Genomic DNA, 23,481 nt, shown 5'->3' on the forward strand with positions numbered 1-23,481 from the left:
AGCATCAGTGTTTTTCAACCGTAATATTATGCGGATTGTTGTGCATTGGTGATGGGTGCTTTCTCTATACTGTATATATTTTAGCTAAAATCTTACTTTAAGGAGACAATGCAACCTAAAACTGTTAAAATTATTTTAATTCTGTACAGCGCGTATGGCAAAATACTTTTGTGACAATGACTAAATGCGTGAAGTCCACTCGTCTTCGCCTTATTTCGCTAACCAGTTTCTAACTACATAACACAGTGCTGCATGCTATGTTGATCTTGTACAGTACTGTAACTCTAAATTACCCTAGCGTGTGTATGAGTGTGTTCATTAATTTTTGTTGTCTTGTCTAAGGGTCGTATCTACCTTGTGCCAGATACTGTTCGGATAGCATTTGGGTAACTAATATCTAGCAAAGCAGGTTCAGAAGTGAACGTATTGATTTTACTTCTTAGTACTGTATATAACGTGATAGACCCTTTGATGTCAATCACTGCCAACAACAATATCTATTGGCTGAGTCCTCCAGTACAATTCCACCAACCAGAAGAACCAACAGTCCCGCCCAGAAAAAAAAGTAGTAACCTCGGATAGTAAGGCGTTAAGGTTGACGATCACTGATTAAAACGTTCATAATAAACTGACGCTTCTAAACCTGCTCGGAAGTTTTGCACCACAAAATCACGTAGATATACATGCTCCTAAATTTTTGTCATTTTTAAGCCTTTTTATTTTGCATTGAATCATAGCTTGTAAGATTTAAATATAACTAGCAGGGCGACGTGCTCGCACTGTACAACGCAAGAAAACGTGCGACTAAATCTCGCGAGATCTTGCCCTAGATCGTGTCCCAGGTTTCGCAGCTGCTGGGGTTAATAAGTGATAAACCATCTATTTCAGGTACTTAGCGTTTCGTTTACATTATATTTTTTGCTGTTTGTCAAGATGTTTTCTTTTGTTTCCTTTAAGTCTTGCTGTAGCGAATAGCACTTAATGAGTCGAACAAATGGCCAGGAGCAGCTTTGTTTTTTTTTGTTAGACGTGCAGGCTTCAATGTTGTCTCTGATGTTAAAGGCCTCGTAGTGTCGAATCTGTTTTCACGTCATACGACGCGCATTAAAGACAATTCACTACAGCTTCCTTATTTTTTTTTGTTTGTTTACGAAAATATTCGAAATTGTCTTTGAATACTTTGCAACTTAACCAATGATTGAAAAAGTCCTTGCTTTAAAATTAATAAAAAAATAAAAAAAACTCCGATTGCATGTGATTGGTACCCTTAGTTCTAGTGCTCTTATGATCGTCAGGCATTAGTAATTAATAGTTCATTCAGAAAGAAAAACTCATAAGTTGTAATACATAAATATATTTTATGTGCTAAAAACCAGTCGCCTGCCATGACAAAAAGGCAACTATTAAATAAAGCGTCAAGGACAGTAGTAGATTACTGAACAATGCTGTCAGAGATAACGGCATAACGAAGACGATTGACCAAGCGGACTGTTTTTATAGCTTCATCCTATGATACAGACGGTCGTTACTCAGGTGTACATAGTGTTGTGTATTTTTTTAAAATATTCGGCTGCACAGAATCGTTTCATACCCAGGTTTATAAATTCTGAAGCAGCAATCGGAAAGGATTTCCTAAGTTTATGTAAAATATTAGATTTTACTTTAGTTAATTTTACAGAATTTAAAAAATATACATAGATATAATAAATAAAACGCCAACCCCTCCCCCCAACTCGCATAAAAACGTCTGCGCGCTGCCGTCAACATAGGATTGTATGGGCATATTAGGGGCACACTATAACTTTATGAAAAATGTCTTCACTATATGTATTGATTTTTCTGTTAAATGTAAGAAGTACTGTTTCTCATTTGTGTTTTAAGTATTAATTTATCTTGTCAACTTTGCCCTTGGAGGTCCAGTGTGGCCACAATTTCGTCCTAACCAGCTTTTACTTGGGTTACTTACTTCCCAGTTTCTGTGTTTTGGTGTCAAACCATAAATTGCAAAACTTGCTTGCTACATTTGTACTGGCATGTAGCAATAATTTTTGCCTGTTACTTCGGAATAGTTAAGTGATAATAAAGATTTTTCAACATTTACATTTTCCAGGTACAGAATTTTAATTTTATTGCTTACCAACATGTTCGTGGGTATGACACTAAAGTAGCTGCAAGCTATCAGTATTCAATGTTGTTTCTACTGTGTGTCTGGTGCAGTTTTTGTCAATAGTTGCCATTAGGATAGAATTAAAGAAGGGAACTCTGCTGTAAAAAAACAAGTTATTTGGAAACTGAATAAAGATTTAAGCATTAAATGCTAATCTTTGTAAATTTCTTATGAACATAAACCTCGCACTACTGTTCTTTTCTCAATGTAGAAGTATAAAAACACATGATAAATGGTGAGATTAAGTACAAAAATGATTTGTTGATTGTGCAGCAGGCTAGAGTAACATCTTGCAGCCACAGTGGGCCCCAGGACTGGTTTTAAAAGGCCCTGTAGTAAATGTTTGCCAAGGGGTGGGAATCTATTTTGGGTGCATTTGTTATTTATAATTTTCCATTATAATGGTACCCTCCTTGATGTAACAGAAACTATAAATTTTAAAAAAGGTTATTTTTAGGAACACACTCATTGTCTATGCCCACTACACCACTGACTGATGACTACACTATCCGAAAACACTTTCCTGGTACATGTATTTTGTATTCAAATATTATAAATCGCCTTACCCAAAAAAACAAAATAAACTTTGTTTTTTGAAAGCATGTATTCTCCATCTGGATAAACATTTACCTTTCTTCTAGGACTTTCATGATGAGCTATGCTGAAAAGACTGAAGATATAACTAAAGATGAGTGGATGGACAAACTTAATAATGTGCATATACAAAGGGCAGACATGAACAGACTTATCATGAACTACCTGGTAACAGGTAAAAAGTTTGAATAATGATCTTATGTATTTTGTATAATGAATCCTCCAATATTGTCAGTTGATGAATAGTAAATTGAGAACTAGTTCCTTTATTTTGCCCTGTTGTTTTTGTGCATAAACAAACAAATTATATTTGCACAAAAATGAAGCAGTTAATGGCATACATTTAACTTCCAGCCACCTCAGTATGTCATATCCTCCTGACCATTCCTTACACAAAAAAGCTATTGGATTAGTTGATGAAAAGTACAGATGTAAAATAAAAATCTGTACATTAGAAAAATGTATTATCAGAGGTTCTTTCTTGGAATTAAGGACTATTCTGTAGGTTGTAATGCACTAAGTGGGGGTTATTTTTGCTTTTGTATGGAGTTTCATTTTTTGGAATGTTTTTAAAATGCAGCTACAGTACATTGTCTTTAAATATATTTTTGTATATTTTGGAGGTAGCATCATGTTTTAACCATATGCAACATTAATTCTAATTTGTCTCTTTGCTGTATAGATGCATGCATTGCTGAATGCCAATGAGACAACTGTCTGTGCTAGCAGTATTTAGTTGTTAATAAAGGTGACAGGAGATTGTAGTGGAGTATATACTTAATTTAAGCTTTAAAAGCTATGTCAAGATGCCTGCTCCACTTTATATCTAGTACATGAAAATCCCAAGCTTGGCACACCTATTTATGAGTTTTACTGTTTCATACTTTTCTAAGATTGTTGAGCTGCTTGTCCATCCCACTCAGTATTGTAGTGAAAGTTGTATTTTTTTCCTCCAGTGCTGCACACTGTGAATGTGAAAAAGGAGAAAAGAGCTTTTGAGATGTCAAATTGTCATCAATTATTACTCACTTATATTAAAATTAATAGTATATGCTGTAGCTTGTTTACACCATTTTAATATGGATATTTCATTTCTATATGATTTCAGAAATTGCCAGAAGAAACACCAAAAGATGTTTTTTCTACATTAACATATTAAAACAGCTGTTACTCATACTATTATGTATGTTTTGATTGTTGTTATTGGGTAAATGAAACTTCTTTTTTTTTTAACCTGAAAAATCTCATAACACATATTACAGATGTTTTTGAATATATGTGTTCTTTTGCAATTTCCCCCCAAATCTGGATGTTTAGGTAATGCATTGTTTTTGTGTGTATGTGGTTTGTTTTTTTTGTTTTTCTTTCTTTCTTTCTTTCTTTCTTTCTTTCTTTCTTTCTTTCTTTCTTTCTTTCTTTCTTTCTTTCTTTCTTTCTTTCTTTCTTTCTTATCTCTCTGTTATATAAAAAAATCTTGGGACGAGACATTTTCAGAGAGATAATTTTACATCCCACGAGATGAGACTTTGTGCCAAGAGATGAATTGAAAACCTAATAGGTCCAAGTGGGGGCTGAAATAAAAAAAACAAACAGTAGAAGAAAGTCGAAGAGTAGAAGACAAAGTAGAACATCGTAAAGATGTTCAAAAACGTTGGCGCAATACACATGCAGAGCAGGTTAGAGATTACGAAAGTACTAAAATTCAAAAGTCTCAAAAAACTAATAGTAAAGATCGCATTAGCGCTAACAAATGGAAATTATTACTCTGTGAAATAACGGAACAGCGAAAAGAGATCAAATATATGGACATAGGTGATATGACAGAGCTACTACAAGTTTAATTTCAAAGAAACCACAATTCAGTCCGGTTTATATTTGTGATCACTACAAAGCGATGCAACATAGAATCAAAAGAGTTAAATGATCGGATGTATTAGAAATTCTACAGCCAATAATGGATACAAATCCATATGCCCAAAAGTACCGCACTTTACATGAAATTTATCTGAAAAACACGGACAAAGAAGTTTTCTTGGATTTCTATATGAAATTCAAAAGATCCCCTTGGCCCTTGATTGAATGGCACTGAATTGCACTACGCAACCCTTCACAGATGACTGCTTTTCATTCAAATATTACTGAGTCACACCACACTACACCATCACTTGCAGCTTCATGTGGCTCCCCACAGCAATTGAGTGTTACTTTTCCACTCCACTGTGTATGCACAGCATCCTGACATCTGTGTCGTGGGTTCCCCTGTGGAGTTTTCATGTTATCGGCAGCCATTATCAGAGTGGTAAACAAGAGAAACTTCTAGCCTATAGAAGATCAGGGGCCATGATGAACAAGTGGGTTTCTATAGAAGATCACATGCTAAACCTGGGGAAGGCCACTCAAATGATGGCACTGTTTCTGAGTGTGCCAGTTTTTGACTTGAATGCCAAAAATGTTCTCTGTAGGTTGTTTGGACACTGCATAAATGGTTTAGGTATATGTTAGTGCCTTGTCCAGGGCTGTTTCCTTCCCTTTGCTCAGGGCTGCTAGGTAAGGCATTTCCTCCCACACTAGAAGAAGCTGGTATGAAAATTTGTGTATGTACATAACTTATTCCAGATGTGAAATGCAAGAAAAAAGCAGCAACAACAAATTTTTTTTTTGTTTTACATAGTTGATATTGGTGTGAATCAAACATTTTTTATTCATATAAATACTTTCTTTTAAAAATATGAAGTGTTATATTCATTACTCTTCAGTCATTTGATGGTTCTTTATTACATAAGCAGAATAATAGACATTTATTTTTGGGTTTGTGATTTAGGCACAATAATACGAAAAACCCTTGGTACTTAAGGTGTTAAGCTTTAACATGCAATATGCAGTAACTGGTACATGAGCTTCCAGTTGTGTTGAGATGGAATTTTTAAGCATTGTTTTGACATTTGATTTTTACTTTTCTTACCTCTCTGAAGGAGCTAGGTAGTACTTGTAATCCCTACCTGTACTATTGTTGTACACAATGTTCTCTCAATACAGTAATCCCTCCTCCATCGCGGGGGTTGCGTTCCAGAGCCACCCGCGAAATAAGAAAATCCGCGAAGTAGAAACCATATGTTTATATGGTTATTTTTATATTGTCATGCTTGGGTCACAGATTTGCGCAGAAACACAGGAGGTTGTAGAGAGACAGGAACGTTATTCAAACACTGCAAACAAACATTTGTCTCTTTTTCAAAAGTTTAAACTGTGCTCCATGACAAGACAGAGATGACAGTTCTGTCTCACAATTAAAAGAATGCAAACATATCTTCCTCTTCAAAGGAGTGCGCGTCAGGAGCAGTGACTGTCAGAGAGATAGAGAAAAGCAAACAAATCAATAGGGCTGTTTGGCTTTTAAGTATGCGAAGCACTGCGGCACAAAGCTGTTGAAGGCGGCAGCTCACACCCCCTCCGTCAGGGGCAGAGAAAGAGAGAGAGAGAGAGATAGAGAGAGACAGAGTTTGTTTTTCAATCAAAAATAAATACGTGCCCTTCGAAGCTTTTAAGTATGCGAAGCACCGTGCAGCATGTCGCTTCAGGAAGCAGCTGCACAGAAGGTAGCAACGTGAAGATAATCTTTCAGCATTTTTAGACGAGCGTCCGTATCATCTAGGTGTGCAAACAGCCCTCCTGCTCAATCCCCCTACGTCAGGATCAGAGAAAGTCAGCGCAAGAGAGAGAGAGAAAAAAGTAAGTTGGGTAGCTTCTCAGCCATCTGCCAATAGCGTTCCTTGTATGAAATCAACTGGGCAAACCAACTGAGGAAGCATGTACCAGAAATTAAAAGACCCATTGTCCGCAGAAATCCGCGAACCAGCAAAAAATCCGCGATATATATTTAAATATGCTTACATATAAAATCCGCGATGGAGTGAAGCCGTGAAAGGCGAAGCGCGATATAGCGAGGGATTACTGTATTACTTTTCTGCCAGTTGAAATTTGGCCTGCTTTCAGTCTGATGTAGAAGGCATCTGAAGGCACCTGAAGAGAGGCATCCGAGAGGCCAAGGCAGCATACAGAAGGAGGATAGAAGATCATCTGAGGAGTAACAACACCAGGCAGGTGTGGCAGGGTGTCCAGCACATCACCGGCTACAAATCCAGCAACTCCTTGGCTGCTGAGGGAGACGCTTCTCTGGCAGAGGAGCTGAACATCTTCTTTGCCCGCTTTGAGGCGGCACCAACAGCAGCCCCATCACAACAGCCTGTTCACAACAGCAATTTACTCACAGTGGAAGTGTGTGAGGTGAGGCGGGTGATGAGGAAAGTGAACCCGAGGAAGGCTGCAGGACCCGACGGTGTGGCTGGACGGGTGCTGAAAGACTGTGCAGATCAACTGGCCGGAATCTTCACCAGGATTTTCAACCAGTCCCTGTCCCAGGCCACTGTCCCATCCTGCCTCAAGTCCTCAATCATTGTTCCGCTGCCAAAAAAATCCAACATGAACAGTCTGAATGATTTCCGCCCAGTGGCACTCACATCTGTCATCATGAAGTGCTTTGAGAAACTGGTGCGGAGTCATATCATCGCCTGCCTGCCAGCAGACCTGGACCCATTTCAGTTTGCTTACAAAGCAAAGAGATCCACGGAGGATGCTGTGGCCACAGCCCTTCATGCTGCCCTGACCCACCTGGAGCAGCAGGGGAGTTACGCCAGACTGCTCTTTGTAGACTTCAGCTCGGCGTTTAACACCATCCTCCCACAACGACTGGTGTCCAAACTGGCAGATCTGGGACTTCCATCACTCACCTGCAGTTGGATACTGGACTTCCTGTCGGGTCACTCCCAGAGGGTCAGGCTGGGTCTCCACACATCCACTGCTCTCAGCCTCAACACCGGGATGCCGCAGGGTTGTGTGCTCAGCCCGCTCCTCTACACCCTCTACACATATGACTGTGTCCCCACTCACCATAGCAACAAGATTATAAAGTTTGTGGATGACACGACGGTGGTCGGACTCATCTCGGGCAAGGAGGGTGAGCTAGCATACAGGGACGAGGTGGAGCGACTGTCAGAGTGGTGCACAGTCAATAACCTGCTCCTCAACAACAAAAAAACAAAGGAGCTTGTTATTGACTTTAGGAAAAACAAAACTGACATCCAGCCACTCACCATTGGCGGGGCATGTGTGGAGAGGGTCCCGGTGTTCAGGTTTCTGGGTATGGAGCTGGAGGATGACCTGACCTGGAGTGCCAACACCAAGGAGCTGCTAAAGAAGGCACAGCAGAGACTGTATTTTCTGAGAATTCTCAGAAAGAACTACCTCCCAAAAAATCTGCTCCTTGCTTTTTATCATTGTTCCATTGAGTGTGCTCACGTACGGACTGTGTGTGTGGTACGGCAGTTGCACTTCCTCAGAAAAGAAAGCGCTACACAGGGTCGTCAGAATAGCAGAGAGAACAATTGGTTGTACCCTCCCCACTCTGGAACAAATCTACACCTCCCGAAGCCGCAAAAAAGCAATAGACATTTCGCAGGACTCATCACATCCAGGTCATTGCCTCTTCCAGCTTTTGCCATCGGGCAAGAGATACAGAGCTATGAAAACTAGGACAAACCGCCTTAAAAACAGCTTTTATCCGAAAGCAATCATGGCCCTGAACTCAAAATAAAACTGCTCTATATTATTCTTCCAATGTGCAATATATACCGTAAGTCAACAAGTGCAATTTGTATATTTATTACTATTCAGTTTGTTATTATATTCTGTCTTTTTGTCATTTTAACCCTTATTCCTCACACTGAGTTGATTGCACCTTCAATTTCGTTGTTCCTTTGTAAAAGTGACAATGACAATAAAGATCTATCTATCTATCTATCTAATATGATTATACTGAGCAGTCACCTTAATAAATTCTGAATTGCTCCTGAAAATGAGAATATTGATCCTTCCTAAATGAGATGTTTTAGTGTAGTGGTGGACACTACCAGCCAAATATAGAAAGTATCTTACATTGAAAATGAAATGTGGTTAATTCTGCTGTGGAAAAACTTTTTGCCCAAGGTTAAAAAACAAAAAAATGATAGGTTGGATATTTCTGAAGTCAAAATTATTTTTCATAATCATTCAAGATTCATTTGCCCTGGAAGTTTTGTTAAGTGAGTCATTATTTTAAAAATGATGTACACTATAGTATCTTCCAAGATGCTTCAAACTGAAAGTTTCATAAGTTTTTAAATACTTCTATTTCATGTTTCTTCAATTTCTCAACTGACTTTCATTATAAATTGCTAGGGTGACACTTGCTTTACCATATAAAAATATGGTCAAAGTGTACATATATTTTGAGGCATAGTGTCTCTATTATTCTGCTTATGTAATAAAGAATCATCAAATGACCGAAGAGTAATGAATAGTAATGAATATAACACTTCATATTTTTAAAAGAAAGTATTTATATGAATAAAAACGTTTGATTTACACCAATATCAACTAATTGATTGAGAGTGCTTCCAACAGAGGGGTTTATCTCACTAGGTATAATTCAGAGCTGAAGTTAAATGATGTTCCCATGTATTCATAAATTAAAATTTTGAAGGACATTTCTTTTAGCTTTGGAAGACCAATTATAAAATGAAAAGGAACCCTGAATTAGCAATAAACTATCAGTGTAAGTCAACACCTTATGATGAATATAAAAAAGTGTTCAAATAGGATTTTATAAATGTGATGACTTGCTGCCTGAATAGTAAAGCAAAAACCAAAATTTCTAAGACTAATCTTTAACTCACTGTGGACCCAGCTAGCACTTTATTCTGAGTTTGCAGTTACTAATAATAAACACTTGTACTATTACCTTTTCCAAGCACAGCATGCTTTACTACTTAATTTTCAGTTTATTTCATCTGTGTAAATGTATGACATTTTCATGCTAGATGCTTGTACAGCTCTTACTCTTTATTTCCTTTATCTTTGTTGAATGTCACAAACCCATGCAAGCTTTTCTAAAGCAGTATATGTTCAGTTGAGGATGAATTATTGTTTTTATTAATATAATTATTACATTTGAAAATTAGCTGGCTATTACCAACTAAGGTGGTTTGCTAATTAAGCAGACTAATTTATTTTGTGTATACATGTATCTAACTCCATTTGTACTTGTTTGCGGGTCCTTCCTTCTGTTCTATCCTCCAGCTAACAATTGTTTAAGTGATGAAATTTTCTTGACAACCTAAGACACAAAAAGTTTGTTTATTAATGCATTATCAATTAACTGGTTTAGTGGTGGTTTATTTTACACTTAATATTAATTAATTTTATACATTGTTTCATTGGTTGATGTGTTTGTACGTTTGTTCATTTCTTATATGTATTTCTTATGAAATCTTTCATTATTCCAAATTTGGGGACCCCTTATTTTGAGGCCACAATAGTTTTTGAAGTATTTAAAGTTCCAAGTTTGTCATGTATTCTCAGTGTAGTGCATTGTGATTCTTTCTTGCATTTTGTCCAAAAGCTAGGAACATTAATAAAATATGAAACCAAAAAATGGGTACACTGAATACAAAATCTGTCCAACATACTGTAAAATTTTGTATGGAATGGTCCATAAACTACTTCCATGTAAATTTAACCTTAGTGATACCACCTGAAATCACTCAATGGAAGATTTTACAATATAATACTATCAAATACATTAACCTATATTTATGATGTACACAGACCTAAATATAGAGTAAAATAAGCAGGAAAACAGATGAAGTGAAAAACTTAAAACACATTGGGCCAAATGAAGTAAACATGATGGACAGATTGGTAGAGGGGTAACTTAATACCTGTGTGTGCATAGTGACCTTTATGGATCTAGGAGTATGTTTGTGTGTGCTGATTTCTTTTTTGTCATCATCCAGGATGGTCACTGGTTTGGCAAACAAACTATCACCTATCTTTACTTATGTGAACATGTGCCTCCTTGTGTGTTTAAATGTGTATTTAAATAAATTCTCTATCTTAAAAACTACTTACACAAAGTTTGTACAAATCAATAGGCCTGGTCATATGACTAAATGGAGCAGATTGTAAAAATCCCAGTTAAATTAAACAATTTTTATGGCAATTATCCTTGGACATAGGTCAAACTGTTCTTAAAAGTTGTGGAAAAATGTACTGAACCGAAAACAATAGGCATGAATCTAGTATCATGACAAACACAATGAAACCTTCCTGCTGATAGCATAAAGAGTTGTGGTGACACCTAGAAATGTAAAGATTCTGACCTTCTTTTCAGCATCTCCACAGATGCAGATGGGAGTATGGTTGGCCTGCTGTTTCCTGAATTTTATGAACAGTTTTGTGAATTTTCTGAAATTACCCTAAGTTCTTGTCTATAAGCCGGACTCATGTATTAGCCGGAGACCAAAAATCATACGAATTTTTAAAATAAAATCGTATCATAGATAAGCCGGACTCATGGATAAGCCGAACGTACTATAACCTATAACTAATAGAAGGGAGGGAGGTCAGTGGTCTCACACGCGCCCATTTAATTTCTTTAAGGGGGGAGAGAGTGTGAGATATTGGCGTCTCTCTCACTCCCCACATGGCGCGGTTGGAGCGGCCGGAGCGCGTTCTTTCTGCTCTGGGCGTCGCCGAGTCAACACGAGCGCGTAGCGGTCATTTAAATTGTGATTTTATATGTAAGCATATTTAAATATATATCGCGGATTTCTGCGGACAATGGGTCTTTTAATTTCTGGTACATGCTTCCTCAGTTGGTTTGCCCAGTTGATTTCATACAAGGGACGCTATTGGCAGATGGCTGAGAAGCTAGATTGCTTACTTTTCTGTCAATCTTGTGCTGACTATCTGTGATCCTGACGTATGGGGATTGAGCAGAGGGGCTGTTTGCACACCTAGACGATACAGACGCTCGTCTAAAAATGCTGAAAGATTATCTTCACGTTGCTATCTTTTGTAAAGCTGATTCCTGAAAAGACATGCTGCACAGTGCTTCACATACTTAAAAGCTCGAAGGGCACGTATTGATTTTTGACTGAAAAACAAACTCTCCCTCTCTCTCTCTTTGTCTGCTCCTGACGGAGGGGGTGTGAGCTGCCGCCTTCAACAGCTTTGTGCCGCGGTGCTTCGCATACTTAAAAGCCAAACAGACATATTGATTTGTTTGCTTCACTCCTTTGAAGAGGAAGATATGTTTGCATTCTTTTAATTGTGAGACGGAACTGTCATCTCTGTCTTGTCATGGAGCACAGTTTAAACTTTTGAAAAAGAGACAAATGTTTGTTTGCAGTGTTTGAATAACGTTCCTGTCTCTCTACAACCTCCTGTGTTTCTGCGCAAATCTGTGACCCAAGCATGACAATATAAAAATAACCATATAAACATATGGTTTCTACTTCGCGGATATTCTTATTTCGCGGGTGGCTCTGGAACGCAACCCCCGCGATGGATGTATAAGCCGGACTTATGTATAAGCCGATATTCTATTTTTTCATTTTCACAACTTTTTTCCTTAGATAAGCCGCGGCTTATTGACAAGAACTTAGGGTATTTGAGACATTTTTATTGTCAGAAGGCAAATATCATCTCCATAAGCCATCTTGTCGGAAAACAGACCATGATGGTGGTAACACTGCAAATTTATTGATGAAGTTAGAGCTGTTCCTGAACAACACTTGTACAAAGAGAGCAGCAGCTACGCTTAGTACACTACTTTGTTGGGAATCAGGATGGATGAAGGGACATTGTTAATAGAGTACTTCTAGTTTTTTTCTGTACTTGACAAGACAGTAATACATTTTAATCTTTTTTTTTTTTTTTTAATTTTTCATTCTTTATATCTAAATATACTTCTTTTTTTATTTTAGAAGGTTTTAAAGAAGCAGCTGAAAAGTTCCGGATGGAATCGGGAATTGAGCCAAGCATAGACCTTGACTCCCTAGATGAACGTATTAAAATCAGAGAAATGATTTTGAAAGGCCAAATTCAGGAAGCTATTGCACTCATTAACAGCCTTCATCCTGAGTTGCTGGACACAAACCGGTATCTTTACTTTCATCTACAGGTATGGATTTTTTTTTCCTATAAAAATTTTGTAACATTTCCTTTTAACCTATGTGGAATCTAGGTTTTAACTAAGTTACAGAGATCTTAAGAGATAATTTCTGTAGTACATTGTTCTTTTAAAAAATTGATACTGAATATACCTATTTGATAAAGTAATTTTTATTTCTATGTGTTTTCATAAAAAATATAATTTTACAAGAAACAATTTTCCCATGTCTTATATTCAAACATGTCTAATTCAAAGACAGATGTTTTTAAGTTGCCCTCAGGCCAGTTTTAAATGAGAGCCTGTGATCCATAATGTTATGCATTGAAGCAATGAACTCTGAATGGAGCACATTTAAAGCCAAATTGTTCAGTAATGTAAACCCACAAAAAGCTACAGGACAACAAATTGACATTACACTTTAAATTTAAAATTCTACTTTTAATTCCCACCAGTTTCTCTGTTCACATAGTGAAAGATACTCTTCAGAGATTCAGAGCAAGTCTAGTTATTTATTTATATATACATATACGTACACAGTGGCATGCAAAAGTGTGGGCACCCTTGCTTAAAACATCTGTTACTGTGAATAGTTAAGTGAGCAGATGATGAATGGATCACCAAAAGGCATACAGTTAAAGATGATAAATTTTCAGCATTTTATGCAAGATTAGCATATTGATTTTGTTGTGTACTATTGTACAGTGAAAAAACGAAATGATCACCTTGCAAAAGTTTGGACACTCCAAGATATCTGAGGTCTCAGATAATTCTATAATAAAAAAGTCTCAGATCTTAATTGGCTTGTTAGGGCTTTGGCTTGTTCACAGCCATTGATAGGAAACCCCAGCAGTACCTCAGCAGTAATAGGCTCCTCTAAGCTGCCTAGCACTCTGATAAAATGGTAGAAGCTCACGAAACAGGAGAAGGTTACAAGAAGATAGCAAAGTGTTTTCGGTAGCTGTTTCCTCTGTTTGTAGTGTTATTAAGAAAAGGCAGTTAACAGAATGGTGGAGGTCAAGCTGAGTTTTGGAAGATCAAGAAAATTTTCTGAAGGAACTGCTGCATAAGGCCTTCAGGAAGATTAGGCAGACTCTGGAGTGGTGGTGCACTGTCCTGCTGTGCAGCGACACTTGAACAAATATGACCTTCGTGGTAGAGTCGGCAGAGGAAATCCTTTCCTGCATCCTAGTCACAGTATTCAGTGCCTGGAGTTTGCAGATGAACATCTAAACAAGCCTGATGATTTTGGAAACAAGTCCTGTGGACTGATGAAGATCGAATAGAACTTTTTGGCCACAACATGCAAAGGTATGCCTGGAGATAAAAGGTGCCGAATTCCAGGAAAAGAACACCTCTCGAACTATTAACCACTAGCCAACCCGCAGTGTAGCATACGCCACATAATCGCGCTGCTTGTTTAATGATTTTTAAGCACAGGGAAAGAAATGAACATTTGAAAAAATCCATCGTTCAGAACGCACTGCCTGCTCATTTTTCCCGCCCCCAACTCCTCACCTGAGTCGTTTTCGTCTGTGTACAGTCCACATGCACGTCTGAGCCACGTTGACTTTTCATTGTTCTTTGCGGTTCCGGCTGCTTTTCTGTATATAATCCACCAAGTCACCCGACCATGGTAGTAGCAATGGGGGGTGTGTACAAAGGGCAGGGACGTAATCAGTGGGAGCGTATGAGCCGCACTTACTGGGAATTCCTCGTTCGTGGGGAACAATTGCAAGCCCCGGTTTCCATCACAAATGGGATTCAACGGCTTACCGACGCCTCTCTGCGCCGGGTAGACACACGTTGATCCATTGAGTGTAGCGCGCGTGCAGTACCGGACATCCAAGGGCATCACAGACCTGTTAATGCTCAATCTCACATGGCTGAAAGCCACTTGTCCTTCTTCGTTTTCGGAATTAACCAGACAAATCGCTCCACCAACTAAGAACGGCCATGCACCACCACACACAGAATCGAGAAAGAGCTATCAATCTGTCAATCCTCTCCGTGTCCGGGCTGGGTGAGGTTTCCCGTGTTGAGTCAATTTAAGCGAAAGGCTCCACACCTGGTTGTACCCTTCCGTCAATTCCTTTAAGTTTCAGTTTGCAACCATACTCCCCCTGGAACCCAAAGGCTTTGGTTACCCGGTTGGCTGCCCGGCGGGTCATGGGAATGACGCCGCCGGATCGCCATTTGACATCGTTTATAGTCCGAACTACAACAGTATGTGACCGTCTTCGAACCTCTGACTTTCGTTCTTGATTAATGAAAACATTCTTGGCAAATGCTTTCGCTCTCGCTCGAATTGTTTGCGCGCATGGCTCTGTCGTGCATGTGCCATAGTCGGCTGCTTAGTGAATTGTTGGTGGGCTCGGCTGTGTGAGTTGGTGGGCGTGGCTCTGTCTTGCATGTGTCTTGCTTGCCATGGACTTAATGAATTCTAAGAGTTGCTGGGTGTGGCTCTGTGAGTTGTCGTCCTATCCCATGGTCTTAGAGTTGGCGGGCGTGGTTCTGTGCGTATCCCATGGTTGTCTTGTCTGTTCTGTCGGCTTAGTGAATTTTATATATATATATGGATTGATCATACTTTGGGCATGTGATGCAGCCAGTGGCACAAGGAACATGTCGTTGGTAGAGTGAATAATGGATTCAAAAAAATACCAGCAATTTTTTTTAAGCAAACATCACACCATCTGTAAAAAAGAAAGTTCAAGTTAAAAAGAGAATGTGTCCTACAACAAGATAATGATCTAAAACACACCTTAAAATCTGCAATGGAGAGCCTCAAGAGGACATGGCCCTCACAGTCCCCCTGACCTAAACATCATTGAAAGTTTGTGAAAAGATCACAAAAGGGCATTGCATGCAAGATGGCCCAAGGATCATGGATGAATGGGTGAAAATACCCAAAGTAAGAACTGAAAGACCTTTAGTTGGCTACAAAAATCGTTTACAAGCTTTGATACTTGCCCAAGGAGGTGTTACTAAGTACTGGCCATGTTGGGGGCCCAAACTTTTGCTTCAGTCCCTTTTAATTTCTTTGGTATCTTAAACCTGTGAATGATGGAAATAAAAATGTAATCTTGCTTAAAATATTAAAGAAATGTGTAATCTTTAACTTTGTCTTTTGGTGAGCAGTTCATCTTCTTAATTCTAACTTAATTATTCAGTAGAGCAGACATTTTAAGCAATGGTGCCCAAACATTTACATGCCACTGTGTATATTATTAATGTGTGTATGTGTGTGTATATGTATATATATATGTGTGTGTGTGTGTGTGTATATATATATATATATATATATATATATATATATATATATATATATATATATATATATATATATATATATATATACACACAGTATTTTTCGCTCCTTAAGACGCACCTGACCATTAGACAAACCTAGGTTTAGAGGAGGAAAAAAAATACTCTGAACCAAATGGTGTACTAATATACAGTGGGGCAAAAAAGTATTTAGTCAGCCACCAATTGTGCAAGTTCTCCCACTTAAAAAGATGAGAGAGGCCTGTAATTTTCATCATAGGTATACCTCAACTATGAGAGACAAAATGAGAAAAAAAAATCCAGAAAATCACATTGTCTGATTTTTAAAGAATTTATTTGCAAATTATGGAACATCACTGCTCTAGAGATCTGCATGGAGGAATGGGCCAAAATACCAGCAACAGTGTGTGAAAACCTTGTGAAGACTTACAGAAAACGTTTGACCTCTGTCATTGCCAACAAAGGGTATATAACAAAGTATTGAGATGAATTTTTGTTATTGACCAAATACTTTTTTTCCACCATAATTTGCAAATAAATTCTTCAAAAATCAGACAATGTGATTTTTCTGGATTTTTTTTTTTCTCATTTTGTCTCTTTATAGTTGAGGTATACCTATGATGAAAATTACAGGCCTCTCTCATCTTTTTAAGTGGGAGAACTTGCACAATTGGTGACTGACTAAATACTTTTTTGCCCCACTGTATTTAATAAAATATAGCAGAATAATATTTCAACCATGTAAAGTCAACAGCGGTATTAAGAACCGTCATCACTGTCATTAACAAATAAGGAGAGATTTTTAGGTTCAAGCACTCTTCTAGTTTTTTGGAAACCCCAAGAACTCCTCATCGCTAGTGTCAGAATTTATGAAGCTCAGTTGCTCACAATTACTTTGCAGGAGCACGTACCTATCATGCGGCATAACCTGTCCAAAGCCACCAGGGGACAAAGCACATTTGGACCAATGCTCCCTGAAGTTGTATCGCCAGTCTAGTCCCATCTCTATTTCTTTTATTAAATATATTAGTACACCATTTGGTTCAGATTATTTTTTTTCTTGTTTTCCTCCTCTAAACCTAGGTGCGTCTAATGGTCAGGTGCGTCTTATGGAGCAAAAAATACGGTACTCACACTGGAGGAATATGGAAGGATAACCCATGTAGACATGAATAGAACATGTAAATTTCACTTAGGTAGTGCCTCAACCCCGGACTCTGGAGCTGTGACACCCCAGCAATTAAGCACAGTGTCTTACGAATCTGTGGTGTATTACAACTACATGATTCCTAAGGTTTTGCCCTGCCCATGACTTTTAGGATTTTTTCCTTCAGAATTTAGTTAATTTTATATAGTATTGCTCTAATACCAGCTAGATTGTTGTGTGATACTGTACTGAAATGTCATGTTTGAGAACCAGTCATCCATCTTCAGAAATATTTTTTTCTTTTTCTGAATCATGGTGAGCCTGAACTAGTGCTGACGGCGAAAGGGATTCAAGATAGTAGACAAGCACTTGTCAGCACTAGACAGGTTGTCATTCCTTCAGAGTACACGCACAGTTTAATGGCATAATTTTTGAATTAGAAGGTTCATTTCAATTTTTATGTAAAAAATAATTTTTTAATTTATTTGAAGTAGTTTATTGTTACTGCAGAGTTGCTTAGATTCTTTGCTTTTTTTGTTCTCTCATGTAATCATACTAGCAACAACATCTGATCGAGCTGATACGCCAAAGGGAAACTGAAGCAGCTCTGGAATTTGCTCAGACACAGCTGGCAGAACAGGGTGAGGAGAGTCGTGAATGTCTCACAGAAATGGAGCGCACTCTTGCTTTACTTGCTTTTGACAACCCTGAGGAGTCCCCTTTTGGAGACCTGCTGAACATGATGCAACGTCAGAAGGTGATATTTAGAAATGTTTAAGCCACTTTCATTTCCACCCCAAATTAACAAAACATAGAAAAGATTTCTCTTCATGTAAAGGCCTTTATTTATTTAGAAATTGAGTGACAGCGTTTGAATTAGGGTTATTGCTCTGCCAAAATGTCTAGTAAGCCATGGTGTCTGTTTGGCTGTAGCCTTTTTTTATTTTTTTTTGCTTTGGTGCATCCATTTTGCTTTTTTCCTTGACAAGTCTTGTAGCCTCTAATACAGTGAAACATCCCATATGCATGCTTCATCCTCTGCTACCATTGTTTATGGCAAGGATGCTATTCTATTTCTGTCTCCTTGAGGCCATCAGTCTCCTTGCCTCATCAGTCTAGTGATGTCACTAGAATGAATATTTCGGTATCAAGTCAATACTAAAATGCTTTAAACATAACAATATTAGCTTCTTTTTTTTTTTTTTATATACAGTATCTGTAGTACCAAATCAAAGTTGAGTGGCAGCAAGTAGACACAATAGTTTGCAAGGCACAATAATAGTAGCAAAAACCATTACTATAAACTATGCATGAAAATGTCTTACAGTGCTGCAGTACTGAAAAGAAAAATGACAAAATTGCATCAGGAAATGATTTGTGTTCGTGGCAGGATAATTTCAGTGTGTGATTATTAGAATCATGCTTATCATTTAAAAAAAAAAAAAAAATAGTAAAAAGTAAAACAAAACAACATAGGCTTTTGATTTTGCCACTTTTATCCAATTGTTATGTCAGAAATAGATTTGTGCATGCTTTAACACAATGATTTGACCATTCAAATGTTAGTTATATTTGTTTAACTTGTAGATGATATTAATTACTTTTTAATAGTGTTCTAGTGATAAAGTAGTGAATAGTGATAAAGGAACAGAAGCTTTGCATTCATTCTCTGATTGGGTGTGTACAGATATCTGTCCATGCATCCATTCATTTTCAAACCTCTCACACAGCCACAATTATGTGCATAGGACTGTGCAATGTGGTAGGAAACTGTACACTAATGCTAATAACAGATGCACCAAGTAAAAACCAAGGTGAGTTTAAACAAGTGTGGCCATTACACCAGCAATCAAATGAGCTGTCCCATTTCTTAATTCCAGAATAATATTTACTTAGTTTTTCTATGCTTCTAAGCACAAAACACATTTTTCTGGTAGTAAAACATACAGTATCCTTTATTAAAAGAACTGCATCACCGAGAATGACCTATTTGAATTATGTTTGTGAATGTAATGCATTTTCTCAGTTACAATTAATTGAGTGCAAGACACATTAGTCCAGTAATGTTCTAATTCTTGATTTATACACTGGCTAACCAATAACAAAATCTGATCACTCGTAAGATTCTTAGAAAAGAGAACAACAAAGGCTGTTTTTACAATTGTAATATTGGATTAACATAAAATGGACAAGTCTAGATTCACACAGAAAGCTTTAAAGGTGGGAGAAATATGTAAAAAAAAAAAAAAATCTCATATTAGTTTGAACCCATTTCACACATCTATTAAATATTACTCATTAAGTTTTTTACCAGCTAATGATGGAAATATAACTCTTACACAGACAAATGTTACAAACCTATCAAAGTGATTCTCTTACAAATCAGATTTTTAAAGCATGTTGTTACAAAAACAGCTTTAAAGTGTTTGGTTAAATGAAAATATCCTGAATTATCTTGGACTGGGATCTTTTCTTGAATAAGGTGTGGCATTGCACATAGACACGGGCATGCTCACAAAGTATATCAAACACAGGAAGCTCTGCAGTCTACTTGTGACTTTACACTGTAGAAAGATAAGTAAATAAACATGGGTAAATAACACTTAATGTGGCTTTTATATAAGTAACATATATAAATATTTTCATATAAAGACCATCACAAAACATAATTAATCATCATCATTGCATCAGTGTTCATATTGCTTACTACACGTCAGTGTTGCTGATACTTCTTTGTCTTGTCTTGTTTGTGTTTTAATTTTAAATTTTAATTCTATTTTTAATTTGTTATTTGCACTTCATGTTACACTGTGGACCCTGAGCTTCGCAATTTCGTCTATCTGTATACTTATATATGGTTGAGATGACAGTTAAGTTCACTTTGATTTGATACTTTGATTTGATAATCACAAAACAAAACTTTACATGATACCTTGGTGAGCTTGGCATGCCCTGCTGTTTTGTTAAAGGACATGCGTGTGTCAGATTCCCTGGCAGGATGACACCCCACCTCTTGCTGCATTCAAACGGTGCCATCTTTCGCCTTTACACCTGGTGCAGCTGTGTTGTTCTTATGTGTGAGTGGACGTTTCTTGCGGGGAGGAGACGTTACTTTCTCCGATGTAGAATTCTCATCCTCATCTGAGTTCACCTCTGTTATAGCATGTCTTTATTTGAAAACAGCAGTGCCATATTGGAGTGAGTGAGAACGTGACTGAGAAAATCAAACTGAATAAAAAAGAAAAATGCTAACCTTTGCAAGTACCATAAATTTTCACTGGCTGTTACAGACTCAAATCGTATGTAGATTTTTATTGTACAGTGGAACCTCTAGATACGAGTTTTTAATTCGTTCCAGCACTGAGCTTGTATAGCGAATTTCTCGTATCTAGAACAAACGTCCCCATTGAAAATAATGGAAATCCAGTTAATCCGTTCCGCATCCCAAATATATTAACATAAAAATCAATTTTCCTAACAAATAACACTGATAAATTATATATACTGTAGTCTACCTTTAATAAATAACACTGGTAAATAATATAACTGATTATTAAAAGAATCAAAACAGGTGTCCAAAGTGCAGTAGAGCATTCAATAAATCTTTAATCCTTAAAACAGTTGTGAAGTGGAGGTTTAAAGTACATAAGAATAACAATCCTTTAACACGAGGTTAAAACGTCAACAGGAAGCAGTCTTCAAAAAACAGATGACAATCCCCGGTGCTTCTTCTCTGTTAGCGTCTCACCTGCTTCTCCCATGCGGGCTCTGCAACAGGCGAGACACTTAATGCAGCTGACCTTCTCTACACCGTCCTGCTTCAGCTGTTTGGCTCGCCTGTTCAGCTACACGCGAGCCTGTACTCGCTCGCTCTCTCGCACCGACTTCCTACTGCTGCGGATTCCTGCCTCCTCCTGCAACCTCCGTTCTCTCTCCTCTCCTCTCCTCTCTTTTCTTTTACTTCTTCTCCCCCTTAACCGGCTCGCGCTTCTCTATATATGCGGGGAAGACATGGCAGCTGCTAGGGTTACCACTTTTAATACAAAAAAATAAGGGACGCATACATATTGATTCAAAACGGGACGCGCAATTTCATTCTCAAATACTGGACGATTTCGTATTTTAAAGGACGGGTGGCAACCCTGCCCAGCCCATCAGCCACAGGACAAATCATGGATGTGGGCAGTTTCCCACCTGTGCACTTAGGTGAGAAACGCAGACACCGCAGATCGCCCTGCGGCTCACTACAGCTACCACGCCCCCTCGCTAAGCCGCGAGCTATACCCACAGCCTGGCTCGTGGCTCGTTACGTGAGCCAATGCTCGTATTTAGATCTGAATTTTTCGCTCATACTTTCCTTGTATTTTGAATTTCTCGTATACAGAGGTGATCGTATCTCGAGGTTCCACTGTATAATAGTAATAATAAGAGCAGCTCACTACTCAAAACGGTAATTCTGGGAAGCACACAGAATCAAACCCGCAACCTCTTGAGTATGAGTCACCAGTTCTTACCGCTGTACCACCCAAGCGGTCGTGTTGGCGTCATACCCTAACCCAGGGGTGGGCAGATTCAGTCCTTGAGGGCCGCAGGGGTTGCAGGTTTTTGTTCCAACCCAGTTGCTTAATTAAAATACAATCGTCGTCAATTATGTAATTTTATGGCTTGCTAGTGCTTTAACTCTGCCATGTCAGGTCATTCTCATATCCTAGATTTTTTTTCCTTTCTAAGGATATCATCCAAATGATTTGAAGTCTAAAACAGATGAGTTATTCTCAGAGCTTCACTTTTTTCTCTTCACTTTCCTTCCAAGTATTTAATTAAACCAAATAGTGCATGCTAAATACACACAGGTGTAAATGAAAACAAGCTAAATGGAGAAATGCTGGTCTCTTTTGTAATTTGCATCTTATTGCTTATTGCAATTAAAAACCAAGACTACAGCTGTTTAAGACTAAAATAAGCAATAAGGGTTCAAAATCTTAACAAGCGAGACAACTAAAGTGAAGCAGAAGTGTTACTTGAGCAATAAGGGCTTCTCATTAAGCATTTGGGTTGGAACAAAGACCTGCAGCCACTGCGGCCCTCCAGGACTGAATCTGCCCACCCCTGCCCTAACCCGATTTCTTTTTCTTTGGTTATCTTCTTGATTAAAAGCACACTTGTTTTGTTATACGTGTACCTTTTATGAAAGTGTTTATTTGATATTTGGACTCAAGTCTTCACACATATACTTCATGTCAAAATTTTGTCATTAGTACTATAACATGAAAAAGTTTCTGTTTTAGGTATTTGTTGAACATTTCTTGCCTCTCATTTCCTGTTGTCCTACATTTACATAGATCTTTGTAAACAGAGAACACACATGAAATGAATGTGTTCCAAATAATGATAAAATATTGACCAGGGGGGTATTTTTCGTACGTGGATTAGTCGTTTAGCCGGATGTAATTGTTGACGATTTGGCCTGATCCTGGATCTGTCGGTTTTTCGAAACTCTTGCTGGAAGTGTTGTCATAGCAACACATCCTAATCCGCAAACCTGCTCAGAGCAGGTTTGTTCTACATAAACAAGGATTAGTTTACACACGTGATCAGTGATGGTGCGTGGAAGTCATCCAGTCATGGCTTCGCCGTTCATGAATGAGCGACCAATTGATATTGGTGCGCAAATTATAAGAAGAGAATTTCATATAGAGAGGGTTTTGCGCGATCGGCAAGATCCTTTATTGCTCCCGGAGGAAATTCTTTTCGAAAGATACCGCTTTAGCTGAGGGGGAATATTGTACCTCAAAGATTTATTAGCACCTTATATTCGAAGTCTGGCTCTCACAACCACACAGACAGTATGCATTGCTTTGAGGTTTTTTGCAAGTGGCACTTTTTTATATACTGTAGGCGATGCGGAAAATCTAACTAAAAGTGCAGTTTGCCAGGCAAGTCGTAAAGTCTGTTTGGCTCTGAAATATTTCCTTTGGGTTTTCATAGTGTTTCCTAGACACCTGCGTGTGCAGACAATAAAAGAGGCGTTTCATGCCATTGCAGGTAGGTAATACACAGGCAAAAACACCCACAGTTCCATGAAGAATCTCACAATCAGCCTAACATTCTCATTACCAGGATTTCCAAATGTGATTGGGGCACATGGGACTGATCAGAGTGGAGTTTGATCAAACATTATTTGGAAAATGTACCTCTCCTCCTGATGAATAATCAGACACAGTGTCTTCATCA

At 38.1% G+C, this 23,481-nt stretch overlaps 1 protein-coding gene across 1 annotated transcript in view; it reads left to right on the forward strand.

Annotated features, from left to right (window-relative positions):
• The first annotated feature begins 772 nt into the window (after window positions 1-772).
• Window positions 773-23,481, forward strand: part of LOC114659264 (glucose-induced degradation protein 8-B homolog) — a 28,434-nt gene continuing 5,725 nt past the window's right edge. The window contains exons 1-4 of the mRNA XM_028811654.2: window positions 773-888; window positions 2,809-2,936; window positions 12,625-12,821; window positions 17,807-18,004. Coding sequence (XP_028667487.1) covers window positions 2,816-2,936; window positions 12,625-12,821; window positions 17,807-18,004 — 516 coding nt within the window. The 5' untranslated portion in view covers window positions 773-888; window positions 2,809-2,815. The remainder of the gene's footprint in view (window positions 889-2,808; window positions 2,937-12,624; window positions 12,822-17,806; window positions 18,005-23,481) is intronic.

This window comes from Erpetoichthys calabaricus, chromosome 10 (genome assembly GCF_900747795.2).
Source record: "Erpetoichthys calabaricus chromosome 10, fErpCal1.3, whole genome shotgun sequence".
Lineage (NCBI taxonomy): Eukaryota > Metazoa > Chordata > Cladistia > Polypteriformes > Polypteridae > Erpetoichthys > Erpetoichthys calabaricus.